The sequence below is a fragment of the Sardina pilchardus genome, chromosome 14 (assembly GCF_963854185.1).
Source record: "Sardina pilchardus chromosome 14, fSarPil1.1, whole genome shotgun sequence".
NCBI classification, from domain to species: domain Eukaryota; kingdom Metazoa; phylum Chordata; class Actinopteri; order Clupeiformes; family Clupeidae; genus Sardina; species Sardina pilchardus.
In genome coordinates this window covers 15,048,719-15,071,397 of record NC_085007.1, presented here as the reverse complement: position 1 = coordinate 15,071,397, position 22,679 = coordinate 15,048,719, and the positions used below count along the sequence as shown (strand labels likewise).

Sequence of the window (22,679 nt, the reverse complement as noted above, 5' to 3'; positions counted from 1 at the left end):
ATGGTACTGTAGGTATATGAATGCATGTTACTGACATATTCAAATTCCCCTCCGGCAGATTTCTCCTGCTTTGCTCCCAGTAAACGCTGCAGGGCCTGAGCCTGGGAGGAGAAGCCTGATCCCTGACACCTAATGAGTCTCCGCCACAGATGAGGAGGAGGAAATCCACAGCTTTCAGCACCCTCAGAGGATAGACATGGGAGCCTCATCACTTTAGCGGCTTCTTCAGCCCGCTCATCCCCTCCCCGCATGTCTGTGTGTGTGTGTGTGTGTGGGGGGATGTGTGCGTGTGTGTGTTTATAAGACCGTAAGCTGAGTTTATATTCGTGTCAGAGTGAGTAAGTGTGTGTAGTGACTGTAGAGTATGATTATAAGAGCGTGTGTGTGCGTGCACGTGTGTGCTCACAGGCCGGTGAAGAAAGTGTAGGGAAGGGGAGATGGAGGAGTAGGAATCTTACTTTGGAGAAGCGGTGTGAACAGGAAGAGAACTGCCTGAGCTCTGCATTGAAGTCTTCATCGTTCGTGTCCTCTTCCTCAGTCTCCAGGTGATGGTACCTTTCAGACCGAGCTGGAGGCAAACACATCACAGGTTCTGTTGGTACTTGTGTTCTTTTGAAAGCAATATAATGGGCTCAACAGGCAAAATCACCTTGACGAATCCTAAAATGTGAAATTCTATGAGGAGAATAGAATACTACATGCACATACCACATATTAAAATACTGCAAGAGCCTCTTTTTTGCCTTCTATAACTATGCAGTTCAGTGAACATCAGTGTTGAGTTTATGTTCATAATTTTCAGCCAAACTACCACTCAACACTAACACTAATAACAGGTTATGGTCAAAGAGAACAACTTGGAGCTACACTGCACACACTGTCTAGTTTTGGTCTCTAAGGCTCCAAGTCTTGTCTTTAGGGTGAGGTCCATCTGTTATAAAGAAAGGACCAAATGGTCATAAAACACTCCTTTCACAGTTTGTGGTGAGAAGGACTTTTCATAGGAGCAGAGCTACATAGGAAATTGTTTTCTGGGTTTCTTTGTGCGAGTTTTATTTTAAGAGAGTGTCTGTCTTTAGCTCGCTTTTATGCGACAATAAATTCCATTTTCTCTTTCATTGTGTCTCCTAACTGCTTTTGTGCCACGCTGAGACGGCTGGCGCACGGCGACATTAGCCGCGTAGCGGTGGGTCTTTTCAGCGCCGGGTCTCTCCCCTCTCACCCTTGTTCCCTCCTGTCAACTAGCTTTTTGATTTGTGGACGTGTTTTGGGAGGACGCCCCAGGCTGCCAAAAGCCATTTCTGCAGAGTCTGGAGACAACTATGGCGGAATGTGGACAATAAGAGGGTGCAAGCCATCACAGCACACACGGGCAGTTGGAATGACTAAATTTAAGATTGAATTTCTTTGGCTAAAATAAAGGAAACTGCACAAGTTAGGGAGTGTGGGAGGAAATAGTAGGGGGTAAGCTCGTAAGCATTTGTTTTTCGAACGGTCTTTTAGTCCACAATTGCAGGGAGCCGTCTTCAGACTGTGAGGTCTTGTAAGCAATCAAGGCATAAATGACACTGGAAATAACTAAATTTAGGACTGAATTTCTTTGACTAAAATAAAGGGAAATGCAGAAGTTACAGGGTGTGGAAGAAAATAGCAGGGGGTAGGTTTGTTAGCATTTGTTTTTCCAAATGGTCTTCTAGTCCACAATTGCAGGGAGTCTTCTGCAGACTCTGTGGTCTTGTCACGTAGTGCTGAAGTCATGATTGCCCACACACACACACACACTTTGCCCACACCCTGTTGTTGCAAAACTAGCTGTTCAGACACTCACTGTCGAAGTAGCTGGTGTCGTCCTCCGACTCCAGCTGAGGGATGAACTCGGCCTTCTGCCGCAGCAAGCTGTTCCAGTCCAAGTTGTAAAAGAACTGGTGCTGCTTCACCTCGTGGGCCCCACCTGTAGGCAAACAAGGACAGAGCACAGAGAGAGAGAGAGAGAGAGAGAGAGAGAGAGAGTGTGTGTAAGAGAGAGAGAGAGAGAAAGAGAGAGAGAGAGAGAAAGAGAGAGAGAGAGAGAGATAGAGTGTGTGTAAGAGAGAGAGAGAGAGAGAGAGAGAAAGAGAGAGAGGGAGAGAGAGACACACAGAAGGTTATTGGTCACCTCAAGGATCGTACAAAATAATGGCCAAGGCCATGAAAGTGGGGGTTAAGTTCTGGCCATATCAGCAGGAGCAGCGAGGCTAAATCTGAAGTGCTTACAGTAAAGGTGAGAGTGTTTAGCGGGTGATTTTATGGTATTAGAATAACCGCTGTCTACCTGCACACATCATTGATTGAATGTCATGCTCTGTAAGGGCAAGGTGTGTGTGTGTGTGTGTGTGTGTGTGTGTGTGTGTGTGTGTGTGTGTGTGTGTGTGTGTGTGTATTGAGCTAGAGAGTGCAGGAGGAGAAATGCAGAGTCAAAGTTTTTTTTTTTTTACATTTGGTTTTATCCCCCCTCCCCACCTCTCTCTCTCCCCTACCTCCCTTCTCTCTCCTCCAGTGGCTGGCTGGCACCCAACTATGATTTCATGGCCATAAATTATGCAGAGCAATATCCTGCGAGTGACCTTTGAGGAAGACAGGAGTTTCCGCTGAATGGGAGAGTGGAGCTGGGAAGTGGTGGAGTGCGGGTGGGTGGGTGGGGGGGGGAGGCGAGGGGAGGGCAGGGGGAGTTAGAGGGGGTGCTGATTCTGATGATTAAGCCCTGCTGGCCTGCTTTGACTAAATCTCCTCCGCGGGGTCGAAACAAGCCACGGTTTTGTTTTCGGCTCGAGGGGGGGGTCAGCAGTTGTGGCCCCTGGCGGCGCCTGACACACGCGGTCACCTTGCGGAGGGTGACATTCACGAGGTCTGGACTTATGTTATTGCAATAGATCAAGGTAGCAGGGAGCAGGCCAGGGAGCATGTAGCTGGGGGGGTGAGGGTGGGTGGGTGGGTGGGGGGGGGGTGGCGTGACCCACGCTACACCTCCAGATGACCCCATTTCCTTCTCCACACTGCCCTTTCATCATCAGGGCTCAGCTGAGGTGGCACAAGCTGCCAGGGCAGCAGGAATCAGGGCGGGCATCAAAGCGATTCGCACGGCTGCTCAGTTGCCAGAAATTTAGCGCCGGCACCTAACAATTTAGAAAGCGCTCCAATGTACCACAACCCTCAAGGTGACACGGCAGATTTCAAATAGCAATTGTGCCTTTGACTTCCACGGCTAGAAATGAAGGAAATCATTTATAACTGTTCAGTGTCATTGCGGCACTTACGCCTTTAAGAACAATGGTTAACGCCACATAATATTGATCGTCCGTCATGAGAATAAAGTCATTAGTTGAGAAGCAGAAAGAATGGACCTGCCAAACGGTCTCTGCTGCAATGTGACTCCAGAGGACAGCAGGAGAAGAGCAGCAAAGAGAGGAGAACAGAACAACCTTGGACAGTCTGGATTCCAGCCGCAGTGCCAGTGAGCAGAATTTTCCATGTGTGCTGATTGGCTAGCGGTCAGGTAAAAGGTCTGTTTGGCTAAAATCCTCAGACGAAGAGAAATAACTTGCCTGATCCAACTGGAGGTGTAGCCAAAAGGGCAAACACCTGACACCTGAACAACACCAACTTTAGTACGCAAAACAGGACACATGTTGAACAGAACGCCATGGTTTTTACCTTTAGGCGAAACCCCCTTTACAGAGCCAGGACTGTGAATGAATATGTGCATGTGTTTTTCTAAGAGCCCTTACTGGTCAGAGAGCTAAAAGAACATGAACTCCAGACAGTTTTCCATACATCGATTAAGCTTTTTTAAAACAGAGATTTTCATTGAATTTGTCTGTTAACTCTATGAATAGGCTTAATCCATGTACGGGAAACCATCCAGAGGAGACTCAATAAAAAACAATTAAAAAAGGAATTATAATCAAGGACCTCATGTTTAATGGAAAGAGTGCTTGGTGTATTTTTGGAGGCGCCAGTGCTGAGGCCAAGGCCCTCACCTGTTCCCATGCATTCTAGAAGGTTCTGCCTGAGAGAATTCTGACCAGGCACGCAACTGAAGCTTTCCGTTGGTGGAGAGTGTGCTGGAACAATTAGCTTTGACTGTAATTAATGGAAGTGGCTACTGCAGATGTGACACTGACACATACGTTGGGGGGAAAAAGCGGACTAGTAACTATTTTTACGCTCAGCAAACGGAGCACTTCACTTGTGGGCTTAAGGCTGAGGCCCTTATCGGTTCCCATGTGTTCTAGAGGGTTCTGTCTGAGCAGCAGAATGAAGAACTCACCTGTTCCCATGCGTTCTAAAGGGTTCTGCCTGAGCAGTAGAGCGATGAGCTCCTGGGAGTCAGCAGGTGGAGCATCTTCCCCCTCAGGCCAGTTGATCTCATCTAAGAGACAAAACAGATAAACAAACACATCAACAAACAGGGGAAAAACAAAGGTCTTGACCTAACAAACTGCTACATTTCAGACACAACAAAAACATATCGAGCAGCTCATCATCAAAACATGACATCCTAGCTGTCTCCCACTCAAGCTTTGATTAGTTGGGAAAGAAGAGAAGTAGAAAAAAAATCGGGCCCCTCAGTTCTGTTCAATGATGAAAGTCAAGCTGCCCCTTAACCTCCCAAATTACTGTCCTTCCCAGCAACAACATCAGTGCCCTGAGCACCGTTGTCTACATCCATAATTCACATGGCTGTTGGGGTATACAGAGACCACAGGAGAGAGAGAGAGAGAGAGAGAGAGAAGAAAGAAAGAGAGGGCATGGAGTTTGTGCAAATGTGTGCACAATTAAAAGGGCCGCAGGATTAAACAATTGAAGCGCAAGAAAAATAAGATGAGTGCTCGTTTGGTGACTGCCTTGGCGGCGACGGTGGCGGTAGCGGCAGCCTTGTGCTGCACATCTTAATGAAACCTGGGAGCCAGGCATGAATATGCATCCGAGGACCCCGAGGCCATGGCGGCTTCCGGAAGACTCGCCAGGGCCCTTTAATTAACGCCGGGTCCCACCGGCTTTTCCCATGATTGAGAGCACACAAAATGGATGCTGTCGCGTCATTAATTTCCATGGCGTTAATAACTGATCTGAGCACAGTGGTGGCCGACTGAGAGTCCGCTCCCTCAAAGTCGCCATTAGCATTTAGAGGAGAGGGCATGTTCACGGCCATCTGTGACACACACATCAGTCACACTGAGGCAAGATACGACAGACAACTTAATGCTTAACCGGGAGTTGGAGCTCTTCTAGAAACATTCCCCCAAAAACAGGACTTTTAAAAGGAACACAAATACAATACCTTTATATTCTCTGTGTGTGCAATAACACCGTTAGCTTTTTCACTGGAAATGGGCGAGACCAGTTAACCTATAACTATATTTAAAAGAGAGCTACTGTGTGGACTAACTGGTGTAATGCCTTTCATACCCAATTTAGGCAGATCTATGTAAAGACCTGAATACAGGCTGTTATCAGACCTCTGATTCTTTCAATATAGGAGAGCTCACATTTTTTTTTGTGATTGCATTAGGGAACATTTTCCTAATGAACTATAATTACATAATGTAGAACAATAGATTAGCCTTCAGAGGGAATTCAAAGCCTTTGATCAATTTACTATCTATATAATAAAGGAACATCTAAAAGGCACCATTTGATAAATGGGTATTACTGGGTATTATTAGAACTTTGCAAACAGAAATTGAGCATTGCGGTCTTTGAATACGATTGATAATTGATGATTCTACCACAGCTATTGCAGTCTTGGGCACTCTGCTTTGTGTCATGCCTGAAATCACCCCTCAGCTGTTCTAAAATCACTGTTAAGTGTCAGCGATGGCCTCAGGAGGCTTACTGCTTATTAACAGAACGTACTGTACAAGCTACATGGAAACATAAGATGAAGATCACTGACCGCTGATGACCTGGCCGAAGAGCTCCTCGGGAGTGTCGCCAAAGAAGGGGACGCAGCCCACCAGGAACTCGTACAGGATGATCCCCATGGCCCACCAGTCCACGGGCTTCCCGTAGCCCTGCCGCAGGATCACCTCAGGGGCAATGTACTCAGGTGTCCCACACACCTGCAAGACATGACAATGAGCTCGCTAAAATCAGATTACATTCGTGTCACTGTACGATGTGCAGGGATAATAGACATCATTTGTACAGTAAAATATGAACACAAGTAAACTTCAATAACAATAGAAATACATGAACACACATATACCTATACACGGCCTTAGCTCCTTCTACTCTTTCACATTTTCGATACTTATACTAAATGCAACCATTGCTGTTGCACTACTTTGCTGTGGTAAGCAATAATATCTGATGGCATCTGAGTAAGTGTTACTCAGATCCACACTAGATCCACAAGACGTGAGAGTCTAGTGGAGAGTGAGAAGCGAAAAGTGAAAAGAGGATGTTCAAACCTGTTTGTCTGAGAACTCTCGGGCATCCTTCTCAATGTGGTCCTCGTAAAGGTTCGTGGTCATGTTCATTAGTCCCACCTTGGACAAGCCAAAGTCAGTGAGCTTGATGTGTCCCATGGAGGTGACCAGCAAACTGTCAAAAGAGGGGAATCAATACATATAGTCAAGAAACACCTCATCATACTGTACAATAGACACAATTATCACAGGTGCAGTCTGTGTGAAAAGCATCTGAGAAATCATTATCACTGCATATTTGATCTATAATCTATAGCACAACCATTTGCTCAGGATAACTACTGCCATTTGAAAAGCGCCATGTTTGTTTGAGTATTTAATCGTGTTCAGTAGTTTATTTATTTTTAGCAACATTCAAACTCAACACAGTGTGCTATCTGGTCACTTTCTTTCTGTGAAGAAGCAAACCCTTGCCCAGGGCACCGGGCGGGGCCTCCCAGCTCTACCAGTTAGTTCAGCATGACAGGCTTACTTGTCTGGTTTGAGATCCCTGTGCACGATGCCGTAGTTGTGGAGGTACTCCAGGGCCAGCACGGTCTCGGCGAAGTACATCCTGGCCATGTCAACAGGCAGGGGGCCCATATTCTTCAACAGGGTGGCACAGTCCCCTCCTAACACATGGAGAGAAGACACGTTGACGTGTTTGTGTTAGGACTGTACGACTATGTCAAGAACTGAGGCACAGTAATATCCCTGATCTGATCATAAAGTAAACGGTATTTTCACTCCTTAACTTTAATGTGTTACAGGGTTACGTGTTTCTTGGTTTCAAAAGGGAACATACTGTACATTCTATGGCGAAGTTGTTCTGCTTTCCTGCCCAACGTACCTTCAACATACTCCATGACCATGCAGAGGTGCCTCCGTGTCTCGAACGAGCAGTACATGCTGACGACGAAGGGGTTTTCAGCGAACGTCAGGATGTCCCTCTCCACGAACGCCTGCTGAATCTGGTTCCTCAGGATAAGGTTCTGCTTGTTGATTTTCTTCATAGCAAAGCGCTGCTTGGTCTCACGGTGCCGCACCAAGTACACAGCCCTGTTTGAGAGAGAGAGAGAGATAGAGAGAGAGAGAGAGAGAGAGAGAGAGAGAGAGAGAGAGAGAGAGAGAGAGGAAGAGCACGTTCATTAAACTATTAAGAACTTACTTCCAGCATTGCACAGCACTTCAGGTTGACGAGAGGTATGGAGGTTGAGAGAGAAAGTGCACTTTTAGAGAGGCTAATTAAAAACAAAAGCTACTCGAGCTGACACGAAAATAACCCACAGTGGGGGGAACGGGTAAGTAATGAGTGCCCACTGCACACTCGAGTGGAAGTGCTTTACCCGTAGGCGCCGTTGCTGATCAGCTTGATCATCTCAAAGTCGTTTTCACAGGGTTTGCGGCGGGACCGGAGTGCAGCACTCAAGCTCTGGGACTGCAGAAAGAAAAACGGATCATTCTCAATTCATTCTGAAACAAATCACATCTCATTACAGGATTGTAGAGTATAATTACAGTCTAGTCATTTTATTCATTACGACAGGATATGTCCATATGAATACATGTATCTCAAATCTCTGTGACAGAGAGGGAAGCCATTGCTGCGGAAAGTTCAATCTGAAACCTCAGCAACAGCTCGACATTTACCTCTCCTTGAACTCTTGTGACCGCAATAAAAATGTCGAGCCTAAATTAGGTTGAACTAGCCCCACTCAGAAGTGGCACATCATGTCCCATAAGGCCACACAGCACAAGGATAGGGAAACGGGTGAGTGGTTTGCTTTTAATGACACAGGCAGAAAAGCCTTTAAAGCCCTTCTCACACTTACAGAGTCGTCCGTCTCCGGCGTCTCCGCTATCCCGCTGTCGTAGCTGGTCAGCTGGGCTATTTCTACGGACCAAAAATACAGACAATGATGAGATGTATGAATAAATGATGACCGTCATTTCCACATGAGCAAAAGTGAAACGGAGAACTACTGTGTGCTTCGAATATCCGTCTCTCTCTGTGTGTGTGTGTGTGTGTGTGTGTGTATGTTGTGTGTTGTGTGAATATGATTGACATATTCCTTGTTTAGCCAGCATTTCCTTCGCCACCAGACGGTAGTGGGCATCAGATTTTCCACTTAATCACTTGCACCGAGCTGACTCTGGGAAACGGCAAAAACGGGTGAAATGGGCCGGAAACCGAGACGAGGGCCTCGAACACATGTCAGCCATTTTCTCTCCAAAAAAACTGCAACTCCAGAACAAATCCCATTCCAACATCCCACCAAACCCCCCACCCTAAACACCCCGCACCCCTTTTTCTAAGCAAGCGTAATGAACGACCATGGCTTTCCTTCATCCTGCTGAAACATGCGAGACATCGAGGGGTAATGAGCCGCGGGTTCTGCTTTAATGTCCCGCCTGAGACCCGGGATGCTGCTGAAGCCGAGCCGAGCCTCAACAGCTGCCCTGCGTCCGTCTCCTGGCCCGCGGCGCTTTGGCAGACGGGACGCACGAATGCGTCCCCCAGGAACGGGACCACCGGTACGAGGAAGAGGCTAACTCCAGCCATACTGGCCTGGCGCGCAGAAATGAAGACATCTCGGCCGGTCCCAGAGGCAAAGGAGGCCACTCATTTCCTAATTAGCCGTAATGATAGCCAGATCCGCAAATTACGATGGAGTGTGGGACTGATCGCTCTAATGTGACTGGGTGTTTGGTTCGCAGATGGAGAGTGTGATTTCAATTAGGTGTTTCATTACCAAAATGCAAAACAACTGAACCATCCTGCGAATTCTTTTAAGTATTGTAACTTCTTTCTCATTTCATTTAAAACACGATGAAAAGTAATCAAATTTGTTCCAAAGTTGGATTAAAAGTTTGGGCAAGAGATTTTGGGCAACTTGTGCGAAGCGGGAATAAAAACAATCACTTGATTACAGTCGTAAATGGCTTTGGCTAAATGCTGCTATAGACATCTTTACCTTCGAGAGGGTCTCGGGTAAGGCCCAGCTGGCTAATGATGTAGCGGGGGATGTCTGTCTTGATGCCCTGGCCCTCTTTGGCGTGGCCCTCGGCCGCCTCCAGGAGGTGGTAGAACTCCTCCGGGTCAAACTCCTGCAGAAAAGAAAGAGAAAACACCCAGTTACAGCACCAACAGAGTCTGGTAGATACTCTGAGACCTACAGTGCACTCAAATGGTTATTTCGAAATTAAATTTGAGCCCAAATTTGTTCTTTGCAACTTCCCAAGCGGCTGCCCTGAAAATAATATGGTGGTCACTGGGCCAGATCTTCCTAACCCTGCCTGTCCTTATTTCCTAGCCTAAAAAAAAGAGAACAGAGGATCTAGAGCTGCCAACCCTGAAGAAAGTTTTTGAGTACTACCGCAAGCCAGGAAAATGTACCTGCACACTCTGGCCTGCATTCTGGCAGATGCATTTTGGATGGCAGGCCCACTTATTAATGTCAGAAATCTACAGTGCATTTGAGCAAAATATGCTCCTTTTAAATAATGAGTCATTTAAAGAGGCTCAAAACTATGGCAATCTGAGAGCCAAATGCTAATCAATGAAAATGACTAATGCTGATATACTTTCTTATATTTGGCCTCTACAACATGGTCTCTACAGTACAGTCCATATATTATTTCTTGACAATCCATTATTCCATATTTTTTGTGAAACCTACATCTCTCCCTCATGTAGGCCTACAGTACAGTATGCACCTCATTCTAATTCCCTGGAATTTAGGCTACAGTAGTTAGAACCTTATAGCCATTTGTTGTCATGAGTGTGTAGGCCAGTGGTCGGCAATAGGCGGCCCGCGGGCCAGATGCGGCCCGCAAGCAAAAATATCTGGCCCGTGAGATCTCTTGAACCAGAGAATGAAAAAAAAAAAAAAAAAAAAAAAATCGGACTGCCAGTCTCAAACATGCTCTTCATTTTGAAACGTAACTTTCCAGAACAGAAGAATTTCAAGCAATCTAAATGCTTAGATATTTGTTTCATCTGAATACGAGTAAAGAAGCACGCAGCGAGGTGCAGGGTACGTTAACGCACAACATGCAAAAACAAATGAAGTCAGTGGACAGCGCTGGTTCTCAAATTCCAAGCTAGTCCCTAGAACACATGTTGTCATTCAAACAACGGACATAGGCTTATGGTGATAATTAAAACACGTATTCTTTTAAACAGGCCTGACATCAAACAGGCAATTTACGCACATAGAACTGTGAAAAGTAAAACACGAGTTTCAAACATAGCGTGCGTGTTATTTAGGAACGCAACCTTTAAATTAGCATGCTTAGTTTCGTGGTGCCGTCTTGTACTCTTTGCATGCAGAGACACCCTCGTTAGTTGTTACAGATCAGGTGGGCTTTGCATTAATACAATTAGGGAGGATGAATAGTTCTCTGCCCATTCATCATTAAATATCCTGTTTTCGCTGTTAACTTTTCTCTTCAGATTTTTTCATAGTGCCATTTTTTGACAGCTATCACAACGCGTGGAAATGTTTTTCTGGTGGTTTTTATTTTTATTTTTTAAAGACAAGGGCATATAATAGCGCCCCCAATGACCAGTCGACAAATTTAACCTAGCCTACAGCCTGCTTGAATGTCTCTGCTCTGTCATTTCAAGAGCGCCTATCATTTTTACCTCCTCCGATATTAATTAATTAAATTAGCCATTGTTTTGGTTGTGAACTTGTGGCCCGCTATGTAATGGCTTGGAAAATATCTGGCCCGAGGCCAAACTTAATTGCCGACCCCTGGTGTAGGCCATGCCGTTTGTGGGTATCAGGGAACCGGTTTTCGGCCGTCATAGAGGTGGAATGTCCGAGTTTCTGCATATTTTTTAAATAACAAAATAGTACCAGTGTACTTTAGTGTGAAAATGTGTGGTCGGTACGCAGAATGCGTATGGGATGGCAGGTTTGTTGTGCTAGAACACTGAACTGGGACGCTTATGAAAACCTCCAGAGTTAATTTGCATTGCTACAGCCCTGACACTAAAACTCTACTTTAAAAATTAAGACTTTAAAATTCAACACATCTGCTTAAAAAAAGGTAAAGCATGAAGTTACATGCAGTGGATTACTAATTCTCCTGCAAAATAAAGAATATTAAAGTCAAGCAGGTAAGTAGCATGACTGACAAGGTCATGGCTTAAATGCTTAGTGAGAGGAATATAAAATGTATTTGTAATCCACACGTCAAAAGAAATGAAAGTATTCTCTAAATGACAATAACACATGAGCTGTGAAAGAGAACCAACCAGGCATTCCAAGAGTCGAGCAGGCCTGGCAATGACGATGAGGATTTTCTTGACAAGCTCCTTGATGAAGGTCACCTCCCCACTCTCAGATCGCTCTGTAGACTACATGTGCACACACACACACACACACACACACACACACACACACACACACACACACACACACACACACACACACACACAAACAAAAGGATAAGCCTAGCGCACCATTAAACAAGGCCTCGTTTCCCATAACAAGTACAAAGAAAGGATTTCAGCCCTGCAACAAACCCAACATTATCCATGGGATTCTGATTAATTCTCCCAGCCATTTCCTGAATGCCTTTCCACAAACAATGGCCACTCCAGCGGGCTTTTCCACAATGACATGTGCAGTCATGCAACCATTGTTTGGACACAAAGCCCATGCAAGCATGTGCAAATAAATAAATAAATAAACAAATAAATAAATTGCCTGAGAATGTTTCACCTTCTTTAAGCACAAGCAATAGGCTATGCTTTTAGCACTGCTGCACTGATGGATTCATTCCCCCCATTACATGTAATACTGGAAAAGTGCCTGGGGCATAAACAGGACTGATTGACCTTACTGGAGATAATCTCTGGCCCTGTCCTGCTTTTAGTAGCTCAATAAGGAAAGTGCAGGAGCTGGCAATTCAACGGGTCACGACTTCAATTCTAGGAAGGTCAAATAGTCATTACTGCACAGCACTCCGAAAAGAAGTCTTCAACCTTTCAGAAAGGAAAAAAAAAAAGTCCACCTTGGAGGACAATATCTGACAATAAGCGCACCTACTGCAAGAGTTTCTCCAGTTCGGAGGACAATCTCTGAGGACAAATGAACCTCCGGTTTAGACTTTGCCCTCAAGAGGTTGTCCTCCAAAAACTGGACAGAAACACGTACCTCTTGGAAGAGCTTCTCCAGTTTGTCGGTGAGCTCGCAGAAGTAGCGTGAGGTGATGAGACCGCTGCGGGACTTCTCCAGGCAGTCGCGCGCCAGCTCGATGATCTGGTGGTGGGCGAAGCTGAGGACGCCGTCGGCCAGCGGCAGCACGCTCTCCGGGGAGCTGGAGCGGATGATCTCCTGGATCCGCTCCTCCATCTGGGCCGTGGCCTGGACGAGATGAAAGAGGAGGGAGAGAGAGAGAGAGAGAGGGAGAAAGAGAGAGGGAGAGAGAGAAAGAGGGAGGAGAAGTGTCAAAAAGATCCTGGTGGGGGGGAGAAAGCCCTGAGGACACAATCTAAACAGCTGCCTTTCAAATATCACTTCTAAAGATTGTTCTTTTCACCTGCATTATGCAACAAGACACCACACAGTCATGTCACTGATGAAAGATGAAGGGAAAATCTACACTCGGTTCAGATTGCTGTTGAACGGGTATGAAATAGATTTCATGATTGATTTCACGGCAAAGTTCTCACCTTAGGAAATCGTTCCTTGTAGACATGATTCATCATAATGATCTCATGATCACAGCATGCTGGAGACCTTCCAGGACTGAAAATGTAAACATTACAGACATTATATACATCAGCATATACCATCCATTAGGTCCATTACAATCCCCATTACATGTAAATGTAAATGTTTACATTACAAGATGTTTACATTACTCTTCTCCAGTCTGTCAGTTCAGTGGCTAACATCAGACCTACAGTATAACTTTACAGTGAGTGTATTGTGTTGTCTCTATTTCACATTGGGAAGCTAAGCTAAGGACAGCACTAATGGTTTGTGTAGTCCTACAATAGAGAACAAATGGCACTGCCAAGGCACCTGGGGGCCCAGTACTCCTAACCCTGTTCCTTACACAAAGGGCCCTCAGAGGACAACCACATTCAGCCTGGACACCCATGTGATATCCCTATTACCCCCTGGGACAAACACCAGCAAGCAAGGTGACCCCCCCCCCCCCCCCAGAAAGCAAGATAACCCCCCTCCCCCCCATGCTCCTGACCCCTGACCCCTGTCCACGGTCCACAGGTTCCTACCTGAGGCTGCGGGATCGCGGCCGCATAGGCGTGGCCCTGCGGCGTTGGTCGTCCCCGGCGATGCTCTCTGTGCAGAAGTGCTTGGAGAGGAAGTGCAGCTCGTCCGGGGTGGGCTGGAAGGGGAGCTGGTGCAGCTTCTCCTGTGATGAACAGGACGACTGGAAATGAAACGAGAATACAGTGAAAGAAAAGAAAAGAAAAGAGAGAAAAGCAAAAGAATAAAAGAAAAAATGAGAAAATGACGCTCAGCAGCCTTCAACAGTTTGTTTGTTCGTTTGTTTGTTGTTGAGCTTCTAAATGCATCATGGTACCATGCAGATGTGGTAAAAAAAAAAAAAGCTTGATGAAGTTATGCTTTTGAGTGTGACAGGACTGCTAATCCACTGATGTTGACTCAAAATGGTTCCGATTATTTTTCACCCTCCCAAGATGACTGGGATGAATCTTTTTACAAATAAACCAATTCATTAAAAAATATATATTTAAATCAAACAATGACACAAAAAAGATTGTTATAAAAATTCAAAGAAATTACTTTCTGAAAACCATAAGCTCTCAGCCACAAAGCTGATGCACACATGGAAAACTTCACAGTTAAGTCAGCAAGAAGCTTAAAAGCAATGAACAGAAATCACATCAATTTATGATAACAGTGACTGTGTCTCATCTCAACCCATCCAAACACTGATCAAAACTAACTGAACTCAGCTTTAATCCAAAACTGCCTTGGGAGACAAAGCACATTTTGATGTAGAGCTTTATAACTAAAACATTTGTGTCTCTTGCTTAAGACTGCATTACTGTTGATTGGTTCTCACTGTACACTGTTTATTTTGTTTATAAGTCCCTCTACTTCTTTTATTGCTATCCTTTGAATATTGTCAATATTTTTAGTCTTTCAAAAATGCTCTCACACCTCTAATTTTCTGTACACATGCATGTGTATGTTTGTGTATGTGTGTATGTGTGTATGTGTGTGTACAGTATGTCTGTGTGTGTGTGTGTGTGTGTGTGTGTGTGTGTGTGTGTGTGTGTGTGTGTGTGTGTGTGTGTGTGTGTGTGTGTGTATATGTGTGTGTGTGTGTGTGTGTGTGTGTGTGTGTGTGTGTGTATATGTGTGTGTGTGTGTGTGTGTGTGTGTGTGTGTGTGTGTGTGTGTGTGTGTGTGTGTTCATGTGTGCGCGCCCACTGGCAGTGAATCAGACGCATGTGTTTACCAGCAAACAAATCTGCTGCCCTTCGTAGTGGGCATTAGCCCGACAGACAGACAGTCGCGCGGGAGCATCTGCTCGCCATGGCGCACCAAAGCCGGCGCCAAGCGCAATGCCAGGCCTGGCACCCACAGAGGCGTGCCCAAAACAAACACTTCCTCCTCCCTAGGCTGTGTATGCTCACATGCTATACATGTTAGGAAGTGCTTTCCTCCCCATGTATGGAACATATTTTTTTAGTTGTCACCAATAGCAGCGGCAATGGTTATCCTTGTGCCAATATTCACTTGACAAGTACAAAAAAGTTACACTTGTGATATCTGACAACAGAGGACAGTTACGGTGCGTCTGTCATAGTGGTCATAGATGTGTTTAATTCGTACCGAGACTGTGGAACTGGGGGTGTTGGTTCCATAGCCGGATGAAGGGAGGGAGGCCAAAGACCACCTGCGTCCATCGGTCCTGCAGGCAAACAGGGACAGAGTTGTTAGCATGGACCACACACACACACACACACACACACACACACGCACACACGCACACACGCACACACACACACTCCTCTGAGCCACAACAGCGCACAGATCTCAAAAGAAGGCCTCATCAATTCACAGGCAGGCTGGCAGGTGCCCAACCATAATGCTATGGTCACAGATACATGTTTATCTTTATGCACAAAGTGGCGCTCTTCTTTTGAAATGGAGATCGGGGGTTGGTACAGACGCGGCCTGTGAGGTAAAATGAATGAGATGAAATGAGATGAAAGCCTGAAACACTTACAAACGAATGAGCGAACAGACACACATACAAACGAACGAACGAACGAACGAACGAAACAAACACCAAATGGCCAATGAGCCAATGAACTGTGCAATCCCAGGCCCATGCCTGCTGTGGCTGGGATTCTCTGATGAATCTCCTGTGGGTATTTTTGCCAGTAAATTAACTCTGCAGGCTTAATGGTGGTGTTTTTTTCCCCCTTTTTTTCAAAGAACACACAAATGTTCAGAGGACGTTTCTGGTTGGTTGGGCAGCAGGAGGACTGATCCAAATGGCTCATGAAAAAAAAAAAAAAAAAAAAAACCTGAGCACCGAAGACTCAAAAATTGTCCACAACAGCCTAGACCTGCAGATTCAGATTACTGTTCAACCAAGACATGGATACTGGGGGGGGGGGGGTTGTATCCAATCAACATTCAGTAACACACAGAGGGAGACAGACAGCAGGTGGGGGGGTTTACCTGTCTACTCTGTGTCCATGACTGGGGAGATAGTGTGGAGATAATTGTTACATTTACATATTCAGGATGGGGGAGAAATAAACCCATAAACACTAAAAAAATAAAACATTTTCATCAAACTAGCATAGCGCTTTCACAGCCAATGTTGATTTCGACAGATATGGGACACAGTGGTGTGCTGTGACAGGCTCGATGACGCTGAACTGCTGAACCTCATTCGACGCTGTTGTGAATATCAAAACACAGTGGATCTGTCAGTAGGGGCAGGTATGTATTACACCTGAGCGTTTTTTAAAAAAAAACAAAAGCCGACGACAGCTCGCGCACCACGGCTTCCTCTGCGGCAGAGTGAATTGAGCGCTTCAAAGGGACTGCTTTTTTTTCTCCCCACACGTGCATTGTTCATGCTTCCCGTGATGACCGTTTATTTTGGCGGCGGGTGGTGCAGAGGGCGATGAGTAGAGCCATTTCTGGATTGAATTTGGAGAAAGCATCCGTCAAGAAAGCGCCGTCGACTGTGCCGACTTGAGAACGGAAAACTGTGCCAGGAAAACGCACCGTTGAGGGGATTGAGTGCAGCTGCGGCAATGTGTGCCTTACTGTATGTGTTTTAGCATTTAAAAGTCATTTAGAGAGGAACTGTGACTCATATCGCCTGTCTTGATGTCTGTATTCTAAAACTCGTACACATATACACAAACACACACACACACACACACACGCACACACGAAACCCAGTTACTTATGGCTACCATATATATTTCTTATTTCTTCCTTATGCAGGAAGAACGGAGCACCTTGCTTACCTGCGAGCGAAAGAGAAGTGTGCGGAGGCACTGGGGGAGAAGTTTCTAGGGCTGTCTTGGGGGCTCGTTCCTGTCGAGAGAAAAAGGAGAAATAGCAGCATTGGTGAAAATAGTTCACATTAAAACCCTTCTAGCTACGTTTTAATATGAGTGGCAACATAAAAAATGCTAATTTAGTCAATTGAGGGGTTCCGTTGACAGTAATTAGATGCTTAACTAAGTATATACGCCAGCCTCCTTCAGAAATATAAATCAAATCAAATGAAGCCCATTTTGCAAAGGGAAGGTTTCATTTTGCATAAGCCTCTCTCAAATCATTAAAATAAATATATATTCACTGTCCTTTATACCAGCTAATGCATTTACTGTATACACATCTCTATCAATAAACATTCTCTGCCCATAGCTCAAATAATGCAGAAAGTCATGACAGAAAAAGACATGGAGACTGAACATTGGCATATTTTCACACGTACAGTATGAAGCCCAGCTCCAAGAGATCTGTTTGTGTTTCGCAGAGTTTTCTATCAAGGGTAATACCCCTTTGCAGAGGAAAAAATGAATTATTCAACTCCTTTTTCTCCCCCTTGGTGACCAGCTTTGACAGAGAACCCTTCAGTTTTCCAGTCCCTTGGAAGAGGAGACGAAGAGCTCTCATGGGACAAAGAGGAGGAGGAGTATGTGTTTTTTTTCTTTAAAGATACTTCATCATTTTTTTTTTTCACTGAAGTCAGACATGAGACTGGCTTCTCACTTACAGCTAAACAAGAACAAAATGAACATGAGATGGGGTGGAAATCCCTCCTGCATGTTGAAGCGACAGTACGGCGCAAAATTGGTAGCACAAAGGCCAAGTCACGTCTCTCTGTCTCAAACTTATCGCAGGTGGCCTGTGAAAAACTGCATCTGTGCAGAACGGCAGTTACAGCTCATTGTCTAAATATGCTGGCGTGCTCGTTTCTCTTTTCAAAAATTCCCACTGTAATAAGAATACTTGTACAGAAAACACAGCAACAAACATGTGCCGTCACAGACAAAGGAGCGGTTAGTGAAACCAGTAGACAACAAAGCAAACGGAGAGGAGAGAGCAATGTAGCCATAAGCTATCAGAGACCTGCTCTCATGTGGATACAACCCATGTGTGAGCCAAAACTCTACAGGAGCCTGGAGCACACACACACACACACACATACACACACACACACTGAAACACTCACACACACACAAACACACAAAACTATACTCACACAGATGCATACACCCACACATACACACATCCAGAGCCCCCCTGCCCCCCGCCAAATCTCCATTTTCATGGGCCATATGTGCACCAGAGTCGCTGCACTCCCAGCCGTGGCTCTGGGCCTCTGAGCACGTCCGACGCTGGGTATTTCCCAAACGGCAGCGATTAACACTGCTGCGCCCTGACTGATAACAGAGGTGATGGCAGCCAGTGGAGGAGAAGAGGAAGGGAGGAGGGGAGTGGGGCAAAGAAAACATCTCAGAGTCCAACATTAATTATAGATAATTACCTTGATTGGAAAGCGTTGGGGGCAAATACTTAATTAGACAAAAGGACACAGTGGCGCCCCCTGAAGCGCTAAAGAGGCGGCTCTGGATTTGGATATAGAGGCCCCCGATGAGGACGAGGTGCTTATTAGATTTGATTAACTTCTGCTACCCCCTCCGCCCTCCCTTTCTGACACGGTGCAATGGTTTAGAGAGAGAGAGAGAGAGAGTAAGAGAGAGAGAGAGAGAGAGAGAAAGAGAGAGAGAGAGAGAGAGAGAAAGAAAGAAAGAAAGAAAGAAAGAAAGAAAGAAAGAGAGAGAGAGAGAGAGAGAGAGAGAAAGAGAGAGAGAGAGAGGAGCAGGAGGAATTGGGGGGCTTTGGGGCGGTTCACGTCACAGGAATCAGAGAGCATGTGAAGTGCCGCTGCGCACCTGAGCAGGGAGCACCTGAGATGGCAAACGTAATCCAATTTAGCTCAGGTGAGAGTGCCAAGACACGGGCCCGCTTATACATCCTACCACTACATTCCGTTAATCTCAGATTACATCCTTACGTAAAACAAATAAACTGTTATCCAACAGGCTGTGGGTTTCGAGGACTAATCTAGCACCTACAAAACAAAATAAATTTGAAGAGGCAGTTTCTTGATTTAGTCTACTATAGGATTATATTCACCTTCTGTATGCCTTCTTGAAAGGTTCCTACTATGCTGTTGCTACAAGAAAGTTCGTTTTGGAACTAATTGCCACAATCTATCAACTTTCTATACTACACTCTACTATATTTGAGTCCACTGTGTTAGTTGTTGTGCAGTATTCCTTATTCACAAGCATTTGTGTATTGTGTACACCTTGTGTAATCAAACATACAAATCCTACAGGTACTATAGAAATTCACCAAATCATCAGCAGAAAAAAACCCAAAACATTATCTCGAGACACTTGCTGTAGCCTTCTTCAATGAAAACATTACTCATAAACATTAAGACTTCTGTGTTACTTGCAGCTGGAAATGTCAGAGGAGAAGCATCCTCTTGAGAATTTCCTTCCTGTGGGCCTGTGCCCCCGACTCGCGGAATCTTCCGGTACAATAACAAACGCCAGTCCGCAGCTGGTGCCCACGTAAAACTCGAGTACTTCTGTGATGATGTTGAGGAGTAGCAGGAGGACAATGAACCAGAGCATTCATCACCAGGCATAGAGCCAAAATGGCTCCTTACAAGGAACACAGGAACTAGTGGCAAATAAAGCACGTTCACTGCTATGGTAATTCACTAGGCCTACATGTCTTTATCAAAGTGGTTACTAAATATATGTTTGTGAATATTTATAAATTCATGCCTAGCATAAGTCATACATAATTCCTACAGCTAATGGTGAAAATGTTGCCTGTGAATGTACATATCTGCCAATTTTAATGTAGAGCTACTTGATCCCTCTCTGGAAGGATTGACACTAAGAACTCTTGGCCCCCTGACGCATAGCCAACTGACATGTGCTGAACTCCACACATTTCCCAGACAAAATCCAAGTGAGGGAAAAAAAAAAAGTGTTTCAGAACTCCCCCTCCGGAGCCGACCGTCTTTTCCGTGTTGACTTAACAGCAGTCCGAGTGGAGGAGCGGCGCTATGTGCTAGCACTCGCCATCCTCGTCCTCCTCCCACTCGCCGCTTTTCCATCGGAGAAGAAAAAAAAACAAAACAACGCGGGCACGCTTGCGCTCGCACTGCCAGTCTGCCCGAACCCTCCACTGAAGTGGCTCATTAGACAGCAACAGTGTGGTCGCACCCTAACCGCTTGTCTGGAGAAGCAGACACTGGAGGGGGAGAACGGACAGTAGCGTGTGTGTGTGTGTGTGTGTTGTGGTGTGTTTGTGTGTGTGTGTGTGTGTGTGTGACTGTGTGTGTGTGTATGTGAGTGTGTGTGTGTGTGTGTGTGTGTGTGTGTGTCTGTGTGTGTGTGTGTGTGTGTGTGTGTGTGTGTGTGTGTGTTGGTGTGTGTGAGTGTGTGTGTGTGTGTGCGCGCGTGTGTGTGTGTTGTGTGTCTGTCTAATGATTCACTGGCAGATCCCACTTCAGATGCCAGGCTTTTCCAGACGGCTTCTTCTTCACTCGTTAGGCGGCAGCAGACAATTGGCTCCATTCAGGGCGGGCGGAAAAGGGGACGGCAGTGGCTGTGGTGCGGGGGAGCTCCCGGCAGTGGCGTGCGGGAACAATGATCGCAAAAAAATAAAATAAAAATAAAACCCTCACCCGCCCGTCTGCTCGCTCGCCCGCACCCTATCATGAGCAATTTCACAGACATCGAAACAATGTCAGGGAGCAGGACACAACAAAACACACACACACAAACTGTACGCAAACACACTAAGGGAGACAAAACACAGTCAGACATGTACACACACACACACACACACACATACACTGTACATATGTAAATATACTCAAAGAAAGAGGACACACACATACACACACACACACATATTACCTGTGTGAGATGAAAGGGGCGAGTGGGGTCGGGGAAGCGCTGAAGACTGGCCACTTCCTATGAGGCTCTTTCTGTTGCTCGTCCTGCAGCTAGAAAGACAAAGAGAACAGTTAGAACCGGTGCAGCACAATGACACACCTTCAGGCCCTTCACTAGGACACATGAGCTGACCAGCTGCAGCTGTGTTCAGGACTGCACACACACACACACACACACACACACACACACACACACACACACACACACACACACACACACACACACACACACACACACACACACACACACACACACACACACACACACACACACACACACACACACACACACACACACACACACACACACACACACACACACACACACACACACACACACACACACACACACAGTTCATCAGTACACTCTGTTAAAGGCCAAGGATAGACCCTCTGAACCATCACACTGCTTGATCAACTGTAAAAGACATGACTGCTTAATAACCACAGATTGTCTATGGGAATAACACTGTGTGGAAGACATGGTTGAGTTCAATGGTTCCTTCACGGTTCATTTCACTTGCCGGCTGTGCGAAAAGATTCCCATAACTAATGATGTACTGACTATGGCCCCTTTTGCAAAAGATAAAAAGAGAGGCCCTGGGCTTTTGCCTTGGTCTTGTACAATCATTGAATATACAAGACTGCACTGCATCCATTCGTTGCTGTCAAATCCAACCTACAGTATCATCATGCCAATGGATCCAAGAGATTAGAGATCACTGCAGCCTCAGAGTGGAGGAGAGAGAGAGAGAGAGAGAGAGAGAGAGAGAGAGAGAGAGAGAGAGAGAGAGAGAGAGAGAGAGAAAGAGAGAGAGAGAGAGAGGTGCTCCATTCCCCTGACATTAGTCAGTTATTAATAATGATAATGGTCCTCATTAGAGCCTCTGTTGCCCAGGAGATTAAGCTTTTCTGTGGATTATTAAACAAGCCGGCATCCTCCCTCTCACACTCATCCACTCACACACTCACTCGCTCGCTCTCTCTCTCACTCACTCCCTCACAGGCTCGCACGCCCGCTAACACACACACAGACAGTAGTGTCATGCAAGGTCAGGACTCTGGACTAATGGCAGACGCGGTGTGGACACGCCATTGGAAATGGGAAAGAACACAGTCGGGCTGGCAGGGTGGCTACAGTACGTCTGCTGCAGCCAGCAGGAAGGAAAAGGCTGTTGATTACTCAGAGGTAAACAGAAGCGTGGCTCGCATGAAAATGATGACGGGAACAGGGAGGGAGGGGGGGGGGGGCTTGAAGTAACTCAAGCCATTAAAGGCAAAGATTAGAAGTGCATCGGTCCCTCTGACGCGTATGACACAGAAAGACAAACAGAAATAATCGAGTGCACTGTTTACCAGCATACTTCCCTACAATACTATGTCATATCAGGAAAACCAGATAAGATTGCCTTTGCCGTTATTTTCATCAATCTTTATTATGGTTACGGTTAAGCCAGACAACATCATCAGACATGATTGCGGAGAACACAAAGTCAAGTTCACATCATTTGCTGATCGCACACAACGTTTTTAACGGTTATAAACACGACACACACACACACGCTCCCCGTGAGCCTCGTCCAAGACGGACTACAATCTCAAGTCGAAACTTCTGCTGGTCCTACCACACAAAACGCACCGAGGCGTCAGGGAGAAAGAAAGAAAAAAAAAAAAGACAAG

The 22,679-nt window shown here is 45.8% G+C and overlaps 2 protein-coding genes across 7 annotated transcripts in view; one reads left to right on the top strand and one right to left on the bottom strand.

The window, feature by feature from the left end:
• Positions 1–22,679, top strand: part of LOC134101378 (G2/mitotic-specific cyclin-B1-like) — a 202,480-nt gene that overhangs the window by 53,527 nt on the left and 126,274 nt on the right. The gene's annotated exons all lie outside the window — the stretch shown is intronic.
• Positions 1–22,679, bottom strand: part of mast4 (microtubule associated serine/threonine kinase family member 4) — a 111,404-nt gene that overhangs the window by 13,907 nt on the left and 74,818 nt on the right. For all 5 annotated transcript variants that reach the window (XM_062555004.1, XM_062555002.1, XM_062555003.1 and 2 more), the window contains 17 exons: positions 20,962–21,050; positions 16,966–17,035; positions 15,302–15,380; positions 13,708–13,865; positions 13,138–13,213; positions 12,620–12,829; positions 11,716–11,817; positions 9,425–9,557; positions 8,282–8,343; positions 7,796–7,887; positions 7,300–7,508; positions 6,943–7,081; positions 6,453–6,585; positions 5,936–6,101; positions 4,307–4,408; positions 1,829–1,951; positions 459–568 (listed from right to left, as the gene is read on the bottom strand). In XM_062555004.1, coding sequence (XP_062410988.1) covers positions 459–568; positions 1,829–1,951; positions 4,307–4,408; positions 5,936–6,101; positions 6,453–6,585; positions 6,943–7,081; positions 7,300–7,508; positions 7,796–7,887; positions 8,282–8,343; positions 9,425–9,557; positions 11,716–11,817; positions 12,620–12,829; positions 13,138–13,213; positions 13,708–13,865; positions 15,302–15,380; positions 16,966–17,035; positions 20,962–21,050 — 2,053 coding nt within the window. The remainder of the gene's footprint in view (positions 1–458; positions 569–1,828; positions 1,952–4,306; positions 4,409–5,935; positions 6,102–6,452; positions 6,586–6,942; positions 7,082–7,299; positions 7,509–7,795; positions 7,888–8,281; positions 8,344–9,424; positions 9,558–11,715; positions 11,818–12,619; positions 12,830–13,137; positions 13,214–13,707; positions 13,866–15,301; positions 15,381–16,965; positions 17,036–20,961; positions 21,051–22,679) is intronic.